This window comes from Anneissia japonica, unplaced genomic scaffold, assembly GCF_011630105.1.
Source record: "Anneissia japonica isolate Jap-2015-1 unplaced genomic scaffold, ASM1163010v1 scaffold287627_len141763_cov191, whole genome shotgun sequence".
Taxonomy (NCBI): Eukaryota; Metazoa; Echinodermata; class Crinoidea; order Comatulida; family Comatulidae; genus Anneissia; species Anneissia japonica.
Genome location: NW_022705725.1, coordinates 14,525 through 27,024, shown reverse-complemented (window position 1 = coordinate 27,024; position 12,500 = coordinate 14,525). Strand labels below are relative to the sequence as shown.

Genomic DNA, 12,500 nt, shown 5'->3' with positions numbered 1-12,500 from the left:
AATTATTAGAAAGAAGTTACTATACTTCTTCTGCAGAAGGTCTTTTTCATTGTATTTCTATTCATTGGTATCCAGTGGGCCTTTTTTGCAAATATTAATTAATCAATTTAATTATTTGATCAATTAAACTAGTCAATGAATAAATTGTCAAAATAAATTAATTAATTAGACGCTACTGTACTTTTTCTGCAGCAGGTATATTTCTCTGTATCTATATCCGATGATATCCAGTGGGCCTCTTTTTCTAAATACGCATAATCGTTGTTGCCACTGACGGGAATTTGACCATCCTTCCAAGCTAAAAACACAATAAAAGAAATTGCATCATATTATAGGCCTTCTTATTGGTATCCTAAGGGTAAATCTGGAACGAACGGTTACTTCAGGTTATAATTTAATCGACAAGTCAAGATTTGCTAAAATAAATTCTTTAATATTAGCCTATTAACATTCTTGTCATTATCTAATGAACTTAATTTAACGAGCTACCTCTTGACTACAGGAATCTAAAATGAGTTAACTTCTAAGCTTTCACTGATCTACAAACTTTTGCTTTGAGAATACGTTAATTTATTACTGACCTACAGTATACACAATTGAGGGGGTCTGTAAATAATTTGAACGATATAATTTGTATTTCTGTTAAGTTCAGGAAAATATTTTTTCTTCAAATTTTCAAGCAAGTTCAATTTAGTTCAGTTCACAAATAATGCAAAATGTATATGCAATATAAAATACGTCATAGAAAACAGGAACTAATTTATGCTAACTACTAAAACGCAATTATTATTATTATTATTATTATTATTATTATTATTATTATTATTATTATTATTATTATTATTATTATTATTATCAGTTAGTTGACTAATGCATTTTGTTAGGCTATATCAGGAAACAGTGAAATTACTTATTTCACTGTTCCTGGTTATATTAACATTGTTATTTTCAGCCATACCCTTTCCCTGTAATGGGATGAATAATGTCTTCTTTTATCCTTGCATTAAATATGTACAAATTGTAAAATACAAAATGAGAATGTTCCAAAAAAATATGTGTATTGTATACCTTTCTTACGAAGAGGCAAATTTAATTGAACAGGTTGGCTTATACCCCTGGTTCTTAATTAATTTCTTTGGCGGGCCAATTTTTTTTAGAGAAGATCTCGCAGGCTAAATTGAATGTACGCCTATCTGAGGCAATATAAACGAAAGTTTGCCTATGCATAACAAATGTTAGTTCAGTTATATGATTACAAAGATTTTAAAGATTAAAGCGGAATATTTTGAACAAAATAAAATAAATAAAATAAATAAAAAATAAAAATAAAATCATAACAAATTATTTTTAATTATTACGTAAAATATACAAACACAAACAAACTATTATTGCTTGCTTAAATCATCACTAATCTTGTTTTAGTGAAAGTCCAACAAAAATAAAACATCCTGTTTTAATGGGAACAAGCAAAGACAGTCCATAACCATAGCAATACAAAATAAGGCTAAAGCAGATATGTAAATGATTAGCTATGTTTTTAAAAACAATCAATATCAGTGAGGTAAATGACTAATGGAGACCTTAGCAATTGCAGTAAAATCCGGTGTCAGGGCTGTCAAAGATCTCCGCATCAAGTTCTGGAGATGCTCATTAATAAGTCGACTTCTATATTTGTTTTTGATTTTTTAAGTCATATTTGAAAAGCCGCTTTCACATGTGTATGTACTACTAAACATAGTTAAGATGGTGATGGCTAGCTTCTTCAACCAACATTCTATCGTCGTCATTGTATACACAGTTATCAACACGAAACGGTACTTCACAGCAAGAATAGGACCAGAGAAAAACAGTGTCTAGCAATCAATTTTTATCTTCGGGCTTATAACGCACTCACCGCCTTCAAACCCTCCTCGAGGAATATTACTCAGGGTTTCCATTTTGGTTTTCACTTTATTTCAAAAATATTCATCAGATTATTATTCATTTTTTATTATAATGATTAACAAACATTAATTATATAATTTGATTTAGCGCGGGCCAGCCTAAATGGACCCTCGGGCCAAATTTGACCCGCGGCCGCCTATTAAGAACCAGGGGCCTATACACAGATATATTATAATGCTATAACATTGCTATTTGTTTAAATTTTTTAAATAATAGGCCTATTATGAATCATCTTATCATATTCACTTTATTTTTGTTGACCAGTTCTAACGGTTCCTGGTTTTTGTTATCGGTCGTACCTCAGTTCTCTGTTACAGAATTGTTATTTATGGTGGAGCAATATGAGAGTATTTTTGGGTTTTCTTCATAAATGATTAGTCTATAATACAAAAAATAAATATGTTTGTTTGAAATTTTTTAAAAAGTTTTCTCTCCAGAATTTTCAACGATAATATATCCTAATATTATTCTCTGAACAAAAAGCGGCACTATTTTTACCTGTGAAATCAGCCGGTTGTCTGTTTGCATCCCATATCCACACTCCGTTCTGTCTCCTGATACCTAATATTATTGGATCTTGATTCATCAAGTTTGCGGCTATGAAGTTATTTTGTTCGACATTTTCGATGTAAGCCATCACGTAACCTTTACTACCACAGTGAGTTTTTAGTTCATTAAATTTCATGTATGTGTCATCAAAATAGAATTCAATATCTCCAAACATTAAGATCTTGGAAGTAGCAGTTGCAAAATCTGTAATATTTATTTATTCGGAATTACACTTTTGAATGAATGACATACATCAGAATGGATAGTGCATCCATACAATAAAAAAAAAAAACATGAAATAAATAAAAGAATTATAAACAAAAAATTGTTAGATACGTACTACCTAGAAATTGACAAGTTTAAATAATTAAACCTTAGATAAACATATAAAATAAATAAGACTACTTAACTTACTAAATGATGACCTAAATCCACACAAAGGAGGAAAGATAAATAATAAGCTCACCAAGCCTCTCAGTATTCTTCTCATCATCTCTTACTGCTAGTCTCTTCATCTTTAATCTCCCATCCATCTTAATTCTTTTTTTTCTTGTTATTTGTCATTATTTGTTTTTATTCAAAATAATACATCCATTTTAAAAACCATTTCAAATACGGTATACAAACGATATTGAGGACACCAGTATTAACATGTGAAAACTGTTTACATTAAACTTGCCATATAAGGAATACATAATTTTTTCAAAGAAATACAAGTAATCATGTCAGTTTGTTATTTGACACCTTTCTTCATATACACCAAATAGGCCTATACCCTAAAAAAGGGAAAATATCTTATCATTTGACCATTTTGTAATTTTATAAATTTATGTACTTACCTGTATGTAATATTATAATTGACATAATTACGTCAATTATATATATATATATATATACATATATAATATATATATCTGTCTCTTATACACATCTAGATGTGTATAAGAGACAGGGGCTGAGGCTATCGGCACTGCCGCAGTGCCATATGTATGTATATATATGTATGTATATATATATATATATATATATATATATATATATGTATATATACGCAATTAATTATATTACTCTATGCGAACGGCAATCGAAATATTTATTTATTACTAGTTGAAGTGTGTTTCTTCATATAAAAGTAACTTTCATGTGATTTATTATTATTCATTGTGCATTACACAATCCTCTATGCAAACGGCAATCGAAAAGTCTTAGGTTCAAATTAAGAACTTAAAGTTTCACCTTTTTGAGAAATGTTACTGAGTTTGTTTTCTCCTGCGCCTTTATTAAATTTTGGAATTGGTGCTATATAAATGTTCATTATATTATTATTATTATTATTATTATTATTATTATTAAATCAATAGGGACAGTAGTTTTTCTCAAAAATGTATTACCGCCATAATTAATTATCACTAATTGAATTGTTTCTTCATATAAACATAACATTTCTGTTAGCGTTAAGTGGAATAACAAAACCGGTAGAAACTTTGCAATCCGTAAAGGCACAAGGCAAGGTGGCCTATCATCGCCATTTATCTTTAATGTTTTTTACAAAGATCTTGTAACAGGTCTCCAAAATATGGATTGTGGCATCATTGTCGCCAAAGCTAAATTTAATGTATTCAGCTACGCAGATGACTTGCTATTAACTAGCTTAACGATGACCGGGCTTCAGAATCTTATTGCTTATGCCAATGATTACATTGTATCTCATGGTCTTCGTTTTAATCCCACGAAAACGTCACGTACCAAAAAACCAGAATGGACCCTAAATTACTATTCATTGAACATTTAAAATTCTGTTACTTATCTTAGGGTAACACTACATAGTAACTTAAAAAGCAAGCCACACACTGACGAACGTGTGCGTAAATGTCAAAAAGCTTTTTATATATGCTTCTTATATATACGTAAACATGGATCGAGTATCGAAGTTAAGCTTCGTGTATGGAATAGTGTCTTAGTTCCAATTCTTGTGTATGGCTCTCAATGTATAAATTCACCTAACTTTATATCCTTGGATAAAATGCAAAGTAAATTATTCAAGACGGCTTTGGGTATGCCTAAGTATTGTAGATCACCATTGCTGCATGCTCTAAATCTACCTAAAATCAAAGATATTATTTTGTCTAATCAAATTGATCTCCTGTCACAACTGCTTGTTAATGATTCTAACTCTAGAGTATTTTATTGCCATCTTCTTAATTGTGAAGCAAAGAATAATATGTCGTATAAGAGTACTCTCATTGACAGAATCAAGGTTAATATCGATAGAAACGTGTCCTTTGTTTCTGTTATATTTAATAATGTATACAAGGACGTTTAAAGGCTGATATAAAAAGTCACAATTGCGTAAACCATGGAATCTGTGACAGTATAAAGAATTGCTTATACAATAATGAAATTCATACAATCATTAATTTAACAAGAGCATTTTAAATTTCCGTACCTTTGGTTTTTGTATAATGGATGCGAGTTTCTTTTGATTTATTTTGTATTGTGAAGTTTTATTGTATTTTATATATTTTTACCTTCCCCAGCCTGGGGGTTTATGTTGAATAAATTGAATAAAAAAAATGAAAGTTACTTTCATGTGATTTATTATTTTTCATTGTGCATTACACAATACACATTGACCTTATCCGACTGGTTCATTTTGTTATTTGCATTCGGTTGGTTCGTATTGACTTCGTTGATGACAACGGAAATTAACGTAAACCATAGTGCGTTAATTTGCAATAAGTTCACGTAACCAAAAGAAAGAAAAACATGGCCGATTCGTCAGTTTAGCACAAACTGTGTAAATACAATTTAGAGTAAATTTCAGGAAAAAATGATTATATATATATATATATATATATATATATATATATATATAGGTTTTCATAAAATCAAAAAATACTTGTAGGCTAATAGATTTCAAAAACTACATGAACATTGTTTACGGTAGACTTCACTACCACAAGCAAAGCAACATTGATTACATTAGCGTAAGTCGCGGTAACTACGCAGCCATTTTGTTTAGTTGAGTAGGCCTATTTTTTCAATTTTTCTGTTCGTCTAGTCGTATTTGTAAGTAGGATTTCACTACTGCGCAGGTAGGCTTGGTTTAACAAAGAACGACCAGTCGTATACGACTAATGTGTTATTCTAAATTTATTATCTTCTTCAAATTTTTGAACATTCTGCAACTGTTTTGATATTGTATGTGACAAGACCTTGCACATCTTGATTGTGTTTGTTATAAGGGGCATTAGTAGTCTACCGCAGTGGTTCCAAGCCTGAGGTTCACAGGGGTCCGCAAAATATTTGGTCGTCCGCAAAATATTTGGTCGTCCGCAAAATTTTTAGACAAATTCTTAAAGTTTCTGTTATTTTTCTTGTCTTAGTTAACACCTTACTGCCAATCATTAGGTGCCTTTTCAATAATGAAGTACCTTTGACATTGGCATAAAATTCGTTCATTGTAAAGTGTTTTAACTGGCCATTATAATAATTATAATTCCAATATTTCATTGCTGATCTATTAGAATTTTTTATATTGTTTATGTATATTTTTATAGTTAGTATAGGAGGGGCACTTGATAGTGCTTGCTTGTACTTTTGGCAATCCTCGGGTAATGAACACCTCCTTTGTATGTTTTGTCTTGTATTGCTTTTACCTGAATATTGAATTAAACAAATATAAATAGGGGATAAAAGAAATTTTCATTCAAATTTTCAATGTTACAGTGCTCCGGCCATCTAGAAGTACCATAGACATAAAAATGTTGTACCACAGTCCCCAGCATTTCGGGGCTGATGTGGTATCGACCCATTGTCTGTAAAATTCATTTCTGACACACCTCTATTTCGAATTCCAGGATCTGCCACTCTTAAATGTTGTACTTTTGTGGCGAATAATCTTCGATCAATAATACAATTGCAGAAATTTAACATCATTCTAAATTTTACAAAATTAAAGATAGATGGGGGATAAAAGAAAATTATATTTTGAGTCAGACAATGCCATTTTCGGCCATTTAGAAGAGCAATAGACACAACAAATTCCGTACCTCAGCCCCGACCCTAGTGTGGCCGAGGTGACCTAATCTCTATCAGTAAAAATGATTTTCTGTTTTTTATTAAATTTTAATTTAATAATACTAATTAACTAAGAATTTACTTTCTCGTCCAACCCGCTATTTCGAAATCCAGGATTCGCCACTGTTAATGTTGTAATTTTGTAGCGAATTTATAATCTTATTGTTTGAATATCGGCAATGAGTAAAGGCTTTTAACGTCTCCCAAGGTGTTCACGAATGCAAAAAGCTTGAGAACCACTGGTATAGCGGATCGGACTCGAAGGCGTCAGCATTGATAGCAGTTACATATACAGACAAGTTGTTTCTCGACAGTGTGGGGTAGAAAAGCCATATTACGATAGTTTGCTTTGTGATGCGATTTGAAATATCGATGATTATTCTTATGTCTTAGATATGGTGCAAATGATGCGTTTACAGTATGAGATTGTAGTGGAACTTCTCTAGTTGTTTTGAGCCTCTGATTTTGTCTTCCTAATTAAAGTGTAGAAGACTTGAGTGACCCAGCAGGCAACTGACACTCAATTTTCGCCTTACACATCTCACAGCTCTTTTCTGCCCCTTTTTCAGTAGTACCCTTATATATACATGGGATCCAGTCGGACTTATTTCACACATTTAAAAATTTTAATGCCAATGTATTTAATTTTTGATTCTGATATTTGAACCTGTTTCATATGATGGTCATGTAGGAAATATGTTATTACCTTTTACTGTCGTTTATTAGATAAGTTTATCAACATGCATTTCTCTGAATGGTATTCCATGACCCACATATCTTTCTGTACCGCTTGGTCAGTCGATTCCGATTATCAACAATACAATATACAAATTTCTAATATTAATAACTAGATGATAACGAGTATTTACTGAATTCGATAAAGAAACAAATAGGCTTACGTACATTTGGGTGAACAATTAAGAATGAAAGTGTAACAATAACTTACCAAGGCAAACGTGATATATAACAGAATATATAGCAATTAGACATATATATTTCCTCACCACCATTCCCATGATGACATCACTCAGAATGCTGTCCCAACAAGTGTACGCAATACAGTAAATGATTACGCTTCACGATCGTAGATTTACGATCCTCTGCAGTAAATGTAGTTAAAACATGTTTACTCCCTGTACTAAATATACTGATGGAGTGTTAGCTCAGTAAGACGTCAACCTTCTTACTCATTATTTCTTACAGCAAGAGGACGTTTTTATCAATTCATTAACTGATATAATGGTAATGGTTTTATAATTGCATAACGCCTTCAGCATGAAGGATCGTTTCAAAGCTCTTTTAAAAATAATTTACATACAAATTAAATATTATGATTATAATTTGAACAGACGGCGACTAATTAATTTTGCAAAAAAGTAGTATTTATTTGAACAATAAATGTTTTTCTCTAATAGTTTTTGACGGAATATTGTGGAGTAAAATCGTACGGCGACACATTTACTAATAACGTATTACAATCATTATTAATAATATTACTATATATTATATTATTACTGTATTGTATTCTTGTTATTTCAAAATTCTATTTTATTATTAAAATGAATTACATTGTTAGTACTGTTATATAATAATATTATTTTTAATACTATTATTACCACTATTGATATCATTACAGAATTATCATCATCCGTCATCATCATCCTCATCCTATTCGTCATCGTCATCATCATTCTCATTGTTGTCATCATCACCATCGTCATAATCATCCTTACTGTCATCGATCATTGTAATCATCACCACCATCATCATCACCACATCATACTGATCCATATATCATCTATCGACATCGTCCTCATCTTCATCACCATTCTCATCAATCATCTATCGTCGTTATTATCATCCTCATAATATTCATCCTCCTAATCCTTGATCCTTTTCTTCATAATCATCCTCATCATCATATTCATCATTATCCATCATCATCTTATTATCATCAATGCCATAGCCAGCTATTGGGACAGTTAGAACAGTCCCACACCATTTTTCTAAGGGGTCCACATTTTAAAAAATGGGTCCAAATTATGTAATTTTATGCATAAAATGGGTCCACTTTTTGAAAAATGGGTCCAGAATTCTCATATTTAGCTTAAAATGGGTAAAATATAAGAAAATGGGTCCAGATATTCATATTTTTGGGTAAAATGGGTCCGCATTGTTTTAATTTACACGTATAAGTGGGTCCACTCTGATACTGTCCCGCACTGTTTGAAAATCCTGGCCATGGCATTGATCCTCATCCATCATCTTCACCCTCATCACCATCCTCACCAATCATTGTTAACATCATCAATGTTCATTATACTAATCATGCTCATCCATCATTTTTTATTTTATTTCATCGAAGTCCAACAGTGACCAAGGTCACCATTTACAGGATTGAATAATAATAAAAAAAAAATAATAATAATAATATATATATATATATATATATATATATATATATATATGTATATATATATATAGATATAGATATATATGTATATGAATATAGAAAGTTATAAGGAACTAAATACTACTAACATTATTATGTAGAAATTTGAGTTTTGTAATGTTTTACTTTGTACGGTAATTAATTTCTTATATTATTTAGATACTTTTCTGCCTACATTTGTGTAAATAGTTTCCATGTAAATATTGTTGTTAATTGTGCAATTGATTAAATAAAGATTTAATATAAAAGAGTGATAAATCTTGATGTATTCCTTGTATTTGAATTCTTCTTTTTTATGTAATGCATGGTGTAAAGTAGGTGGGGGAAAGTCCGGGGGGATTGTTTTGGGAAAAAATACCGGGGGAAAGTATCTGGGGGTATGCCAGCCTGCTTCGTACGTTGTGTTCAATTAAAACTTTCTCGTTTAAATTGAAATAATTATTGGAGTATATAAGTTCTTGTTCCTCAAATCGTAAGTCGACGTTATATTCCCTGCAATGTTTGTGTGATAATATTGTCAATTTATCCAGTAAAGAGTATATATGCCTACCAGAAATCTGTCTCTTATACACATCTAGATGTGTATAAGAGACAGGTAGTTCTTGTTCCATTCAGATTAAGTTTTGATTTTATCAATTGCTTCATATCTGTAAGATAGCCTAATGTTTTTAACTTTTGAATACTTTTTTAATATTATATTAAATATAATCAAACTATATAAATAATTATAGTTATAATTATAGTTGGTTGATAAAAATTGAATAGTTATTTAAAATGTTTTACTATTTAATAAATAAATTATTCAAAAATTAAATAAGTTATTTTATTTAATAACTATTCAGTAAACTTATTAATTAAATTAATAATTTTATTAAATAAGTTATTGTTTTATATTATTATTCAATTATTTATTTATTATTTATGTAATCGTTAATGAAAAAATTATTAAATCAATTATATTCTAATAATTATTTAGAAATTAGATAAGATTTTTATTATATTAAAATAATATAAATTATCAATAAATTATTTGTTAAATTAATTATTTAAATAATTTAAATTAAATTAGTTTATTATGTTACTATTGAGGTTTATGCAGATATAATAAAATGTTCGCAACATTTCATCCATTTTCAAATACAGTTACTTGACACCGTCTGTAAGTACACGGCCAAAAAAGCTCTGAAATTTCATTCAAAATAGAGGGCATTTTGAGTTTTGCACTGCTACTTGAATTTTGTACTGCCGCTTGAGTTTTCCACTGTTGACTCTGAGTTTTACACTGCTCACTCTGTGTTCTGCACTGCTGACTCTGATTTTGCACTGCTAACTCTGAGTTTTGCACTGCTGACTGTGTGTTTTGCACTGCTGACTGTGTGTTTTGCACTGCTGACTCTGATTTTTGCAATGCAGACTCTGTGTTTTGCAATGTAGACTATGAGTTTTGCACTGCTGACTTTGTGTTTCGCACTACTGACTCTGTGTTTTGCAATGCGGACTCCGTGTTTGCACTGCTGACTTTGTGTTTTGCACTGCTGACTCTGTGTTTTGCTGCTGACTGTTTACAATTTTTTTACTTTTTTTGGATCGTAATCAGTCGTTTTCTCTATGCCTAGGTTTACAGACTATTCTTAACCGTGATCTACACCAAAGAATAATCCGATGAAGAGCCTTTAAGAGTTGTGTATATATAGTACAAGTGTAAATCTACCGCAGGATTTTACGTGTTCTGTTTGCTTTCGTCCAGACGTGCGCTTCACAATGTGTGTAGGCTTTATTTCTATACGTTGTTGTTTCGTCTCATTAATAACACCTTACCGTCCTATATAGTGAATTGAATAATTATATAATAATAACTAAAAAATAATGGTACCGACATTCTGTGTAGGCCTTTATTAGCAAGCAATGAACCAAAACCTGACGAATCGTATAACTGCATTTTTTATCTTTCGTCAGATTTCAGTCAGTATTTTATAAATGTCAATAATAATAACTATATAAGAAAGATGGCATAAATTTATCTTATTATTACTACAGTTCAGTGACCCTTGATACTGTGTTTTATTTCGCTTTGAATGGTCAAACTGGATGAATCTCTTAACTTGCAGAAACATATCAGCTACATAACTAAATCTGTCAGCTTCTATCTTTGTAATGTTGCACTCATTCGACGGCCTTTCGTGTAAAAATAAAAAATCACAGCTAAATCAGTGTGCCTCCGCAGTTAATGGAAGGTATTTCTCATATTAGTATACTTGCATGTTTTGATATAGGCCTACCAGAAATAAAGCATTCAAAACCCAAAATATCAACTATCGCATATGAAAGCTATATCAGTGTATATAATATACTTATGATCAGAAATTTAAAAATAGCTGAATGATATGAAGCGTATATCGAATAAGAAATATCGGCTTTCAAATATAGCAGGTATAGACTATCATTGTAGCAACAGGTTTAAATTCAGGTATTTAAGAATAGCTGAATATAAAGTATATTAGGAATCAAAAGTAATAACTATTAAATATAACTCCTATATCAGTCCACAAACTTAAATTCAACTACTTTAAAATAGCTAATATAAAGCATTTTTGCGATCAAAAGATATGTGTTTGCTAATGATGCTTGTAGATAAGTGAAGCTAAATGTGCATTATACATATAATCCTTGAAATCATATACATCTTGGAAAGTTTAAAAACTTTCCCAAACAGTTTGTCAATTAATTTGTTTTACCTTAGAAATTACCAAAAACCGTAACTAGCACAAACACTTTATGTGAATAAAAGCATTAACAGAAGCTAGTCTGTCACTTATTTAACCAAACGCATGAAGCTTGAATAGTTCATTAGTTTTGTAAGCAATGCGCCTAGATATGGCCCGGTATTCAATATCTGCGTATTTATCTATGACGCTTACTGACGCATAAAGGCTGCACCCTTTCGTAAATTCAGTCGGCAGTGAATTAAAAACATTTCTAGCTGGTATCTTTACTCTCAAAAATTCACCTGGAGAAATACTAAGACCATTATAATAGGTTTTGGCATTTGTGAACACACTCCAGACCAATTCTCGATCAATGGTTTTTTTGCTTTTCTCAACGCTTGCCATAACGACATTTCTGCCATGCTTTCGGTAATTGTGTCCACCATTGCACTGTCTGAATCGATGATTGTCTGGTCCGGCGATTGGGTTATAAACAACAATGTTCCAATCCCTCCAATTATATTTTTCAGTGAGAAATGCATAGAATGTGTCAGCAAAAACACTGTTACTCTTGCCACTTAACGAAGCCAACTTGTTACTTAAATCGGTTTGGCTCTGAGTTCTAAAAGCATTAGTCACTTTTTGGTTTACAATTTGCATATGGTCAGTTAACTCTATGATATGGTCTTCCCAAGTTTCCTTTTCGTCTTCATATGTGGCATCTCGACCTTTGGCTTTCAGGTAAGATAAATGGATTTTCACACCCTGTA

At 31.0% G+C, this 12,500-nt stretch overlaps 1 protein-coding gene across 1 annotated transcript in view; it reads right to left on the bottom strand.

Annotated features, from left to right (window-relative positions):
* Positions 1-7,634, bottom strand: part of LOC117105897 (adhesion G protein-coupled receptor E3-like) — a 19,681-nt gene extending 12,047 nt beyond the window's left edge. Inside the window, exons 1-3 of the mRNA XM_033247200.1 lie at positions 7,520-7,634; positions 2,443-2,697; positions 182-298 (exon numbers count right to left, since the gene is read on the bottom strand). Coding sequence (XP_033103091.1) covers positions 182-298; positions 2,443-2,697; positions 7,520-7,589 — 442 coding nt within the window. The 5' untranslated portion in view covers positions 7,590-7,634. The remainder of the gene's footprint in view (positions 1-181; positions 299-2,442; positions 2,698-7,519) is intronic.
* Positions 7,635-12,500: the final 4,866 nt, after the last annotated feature.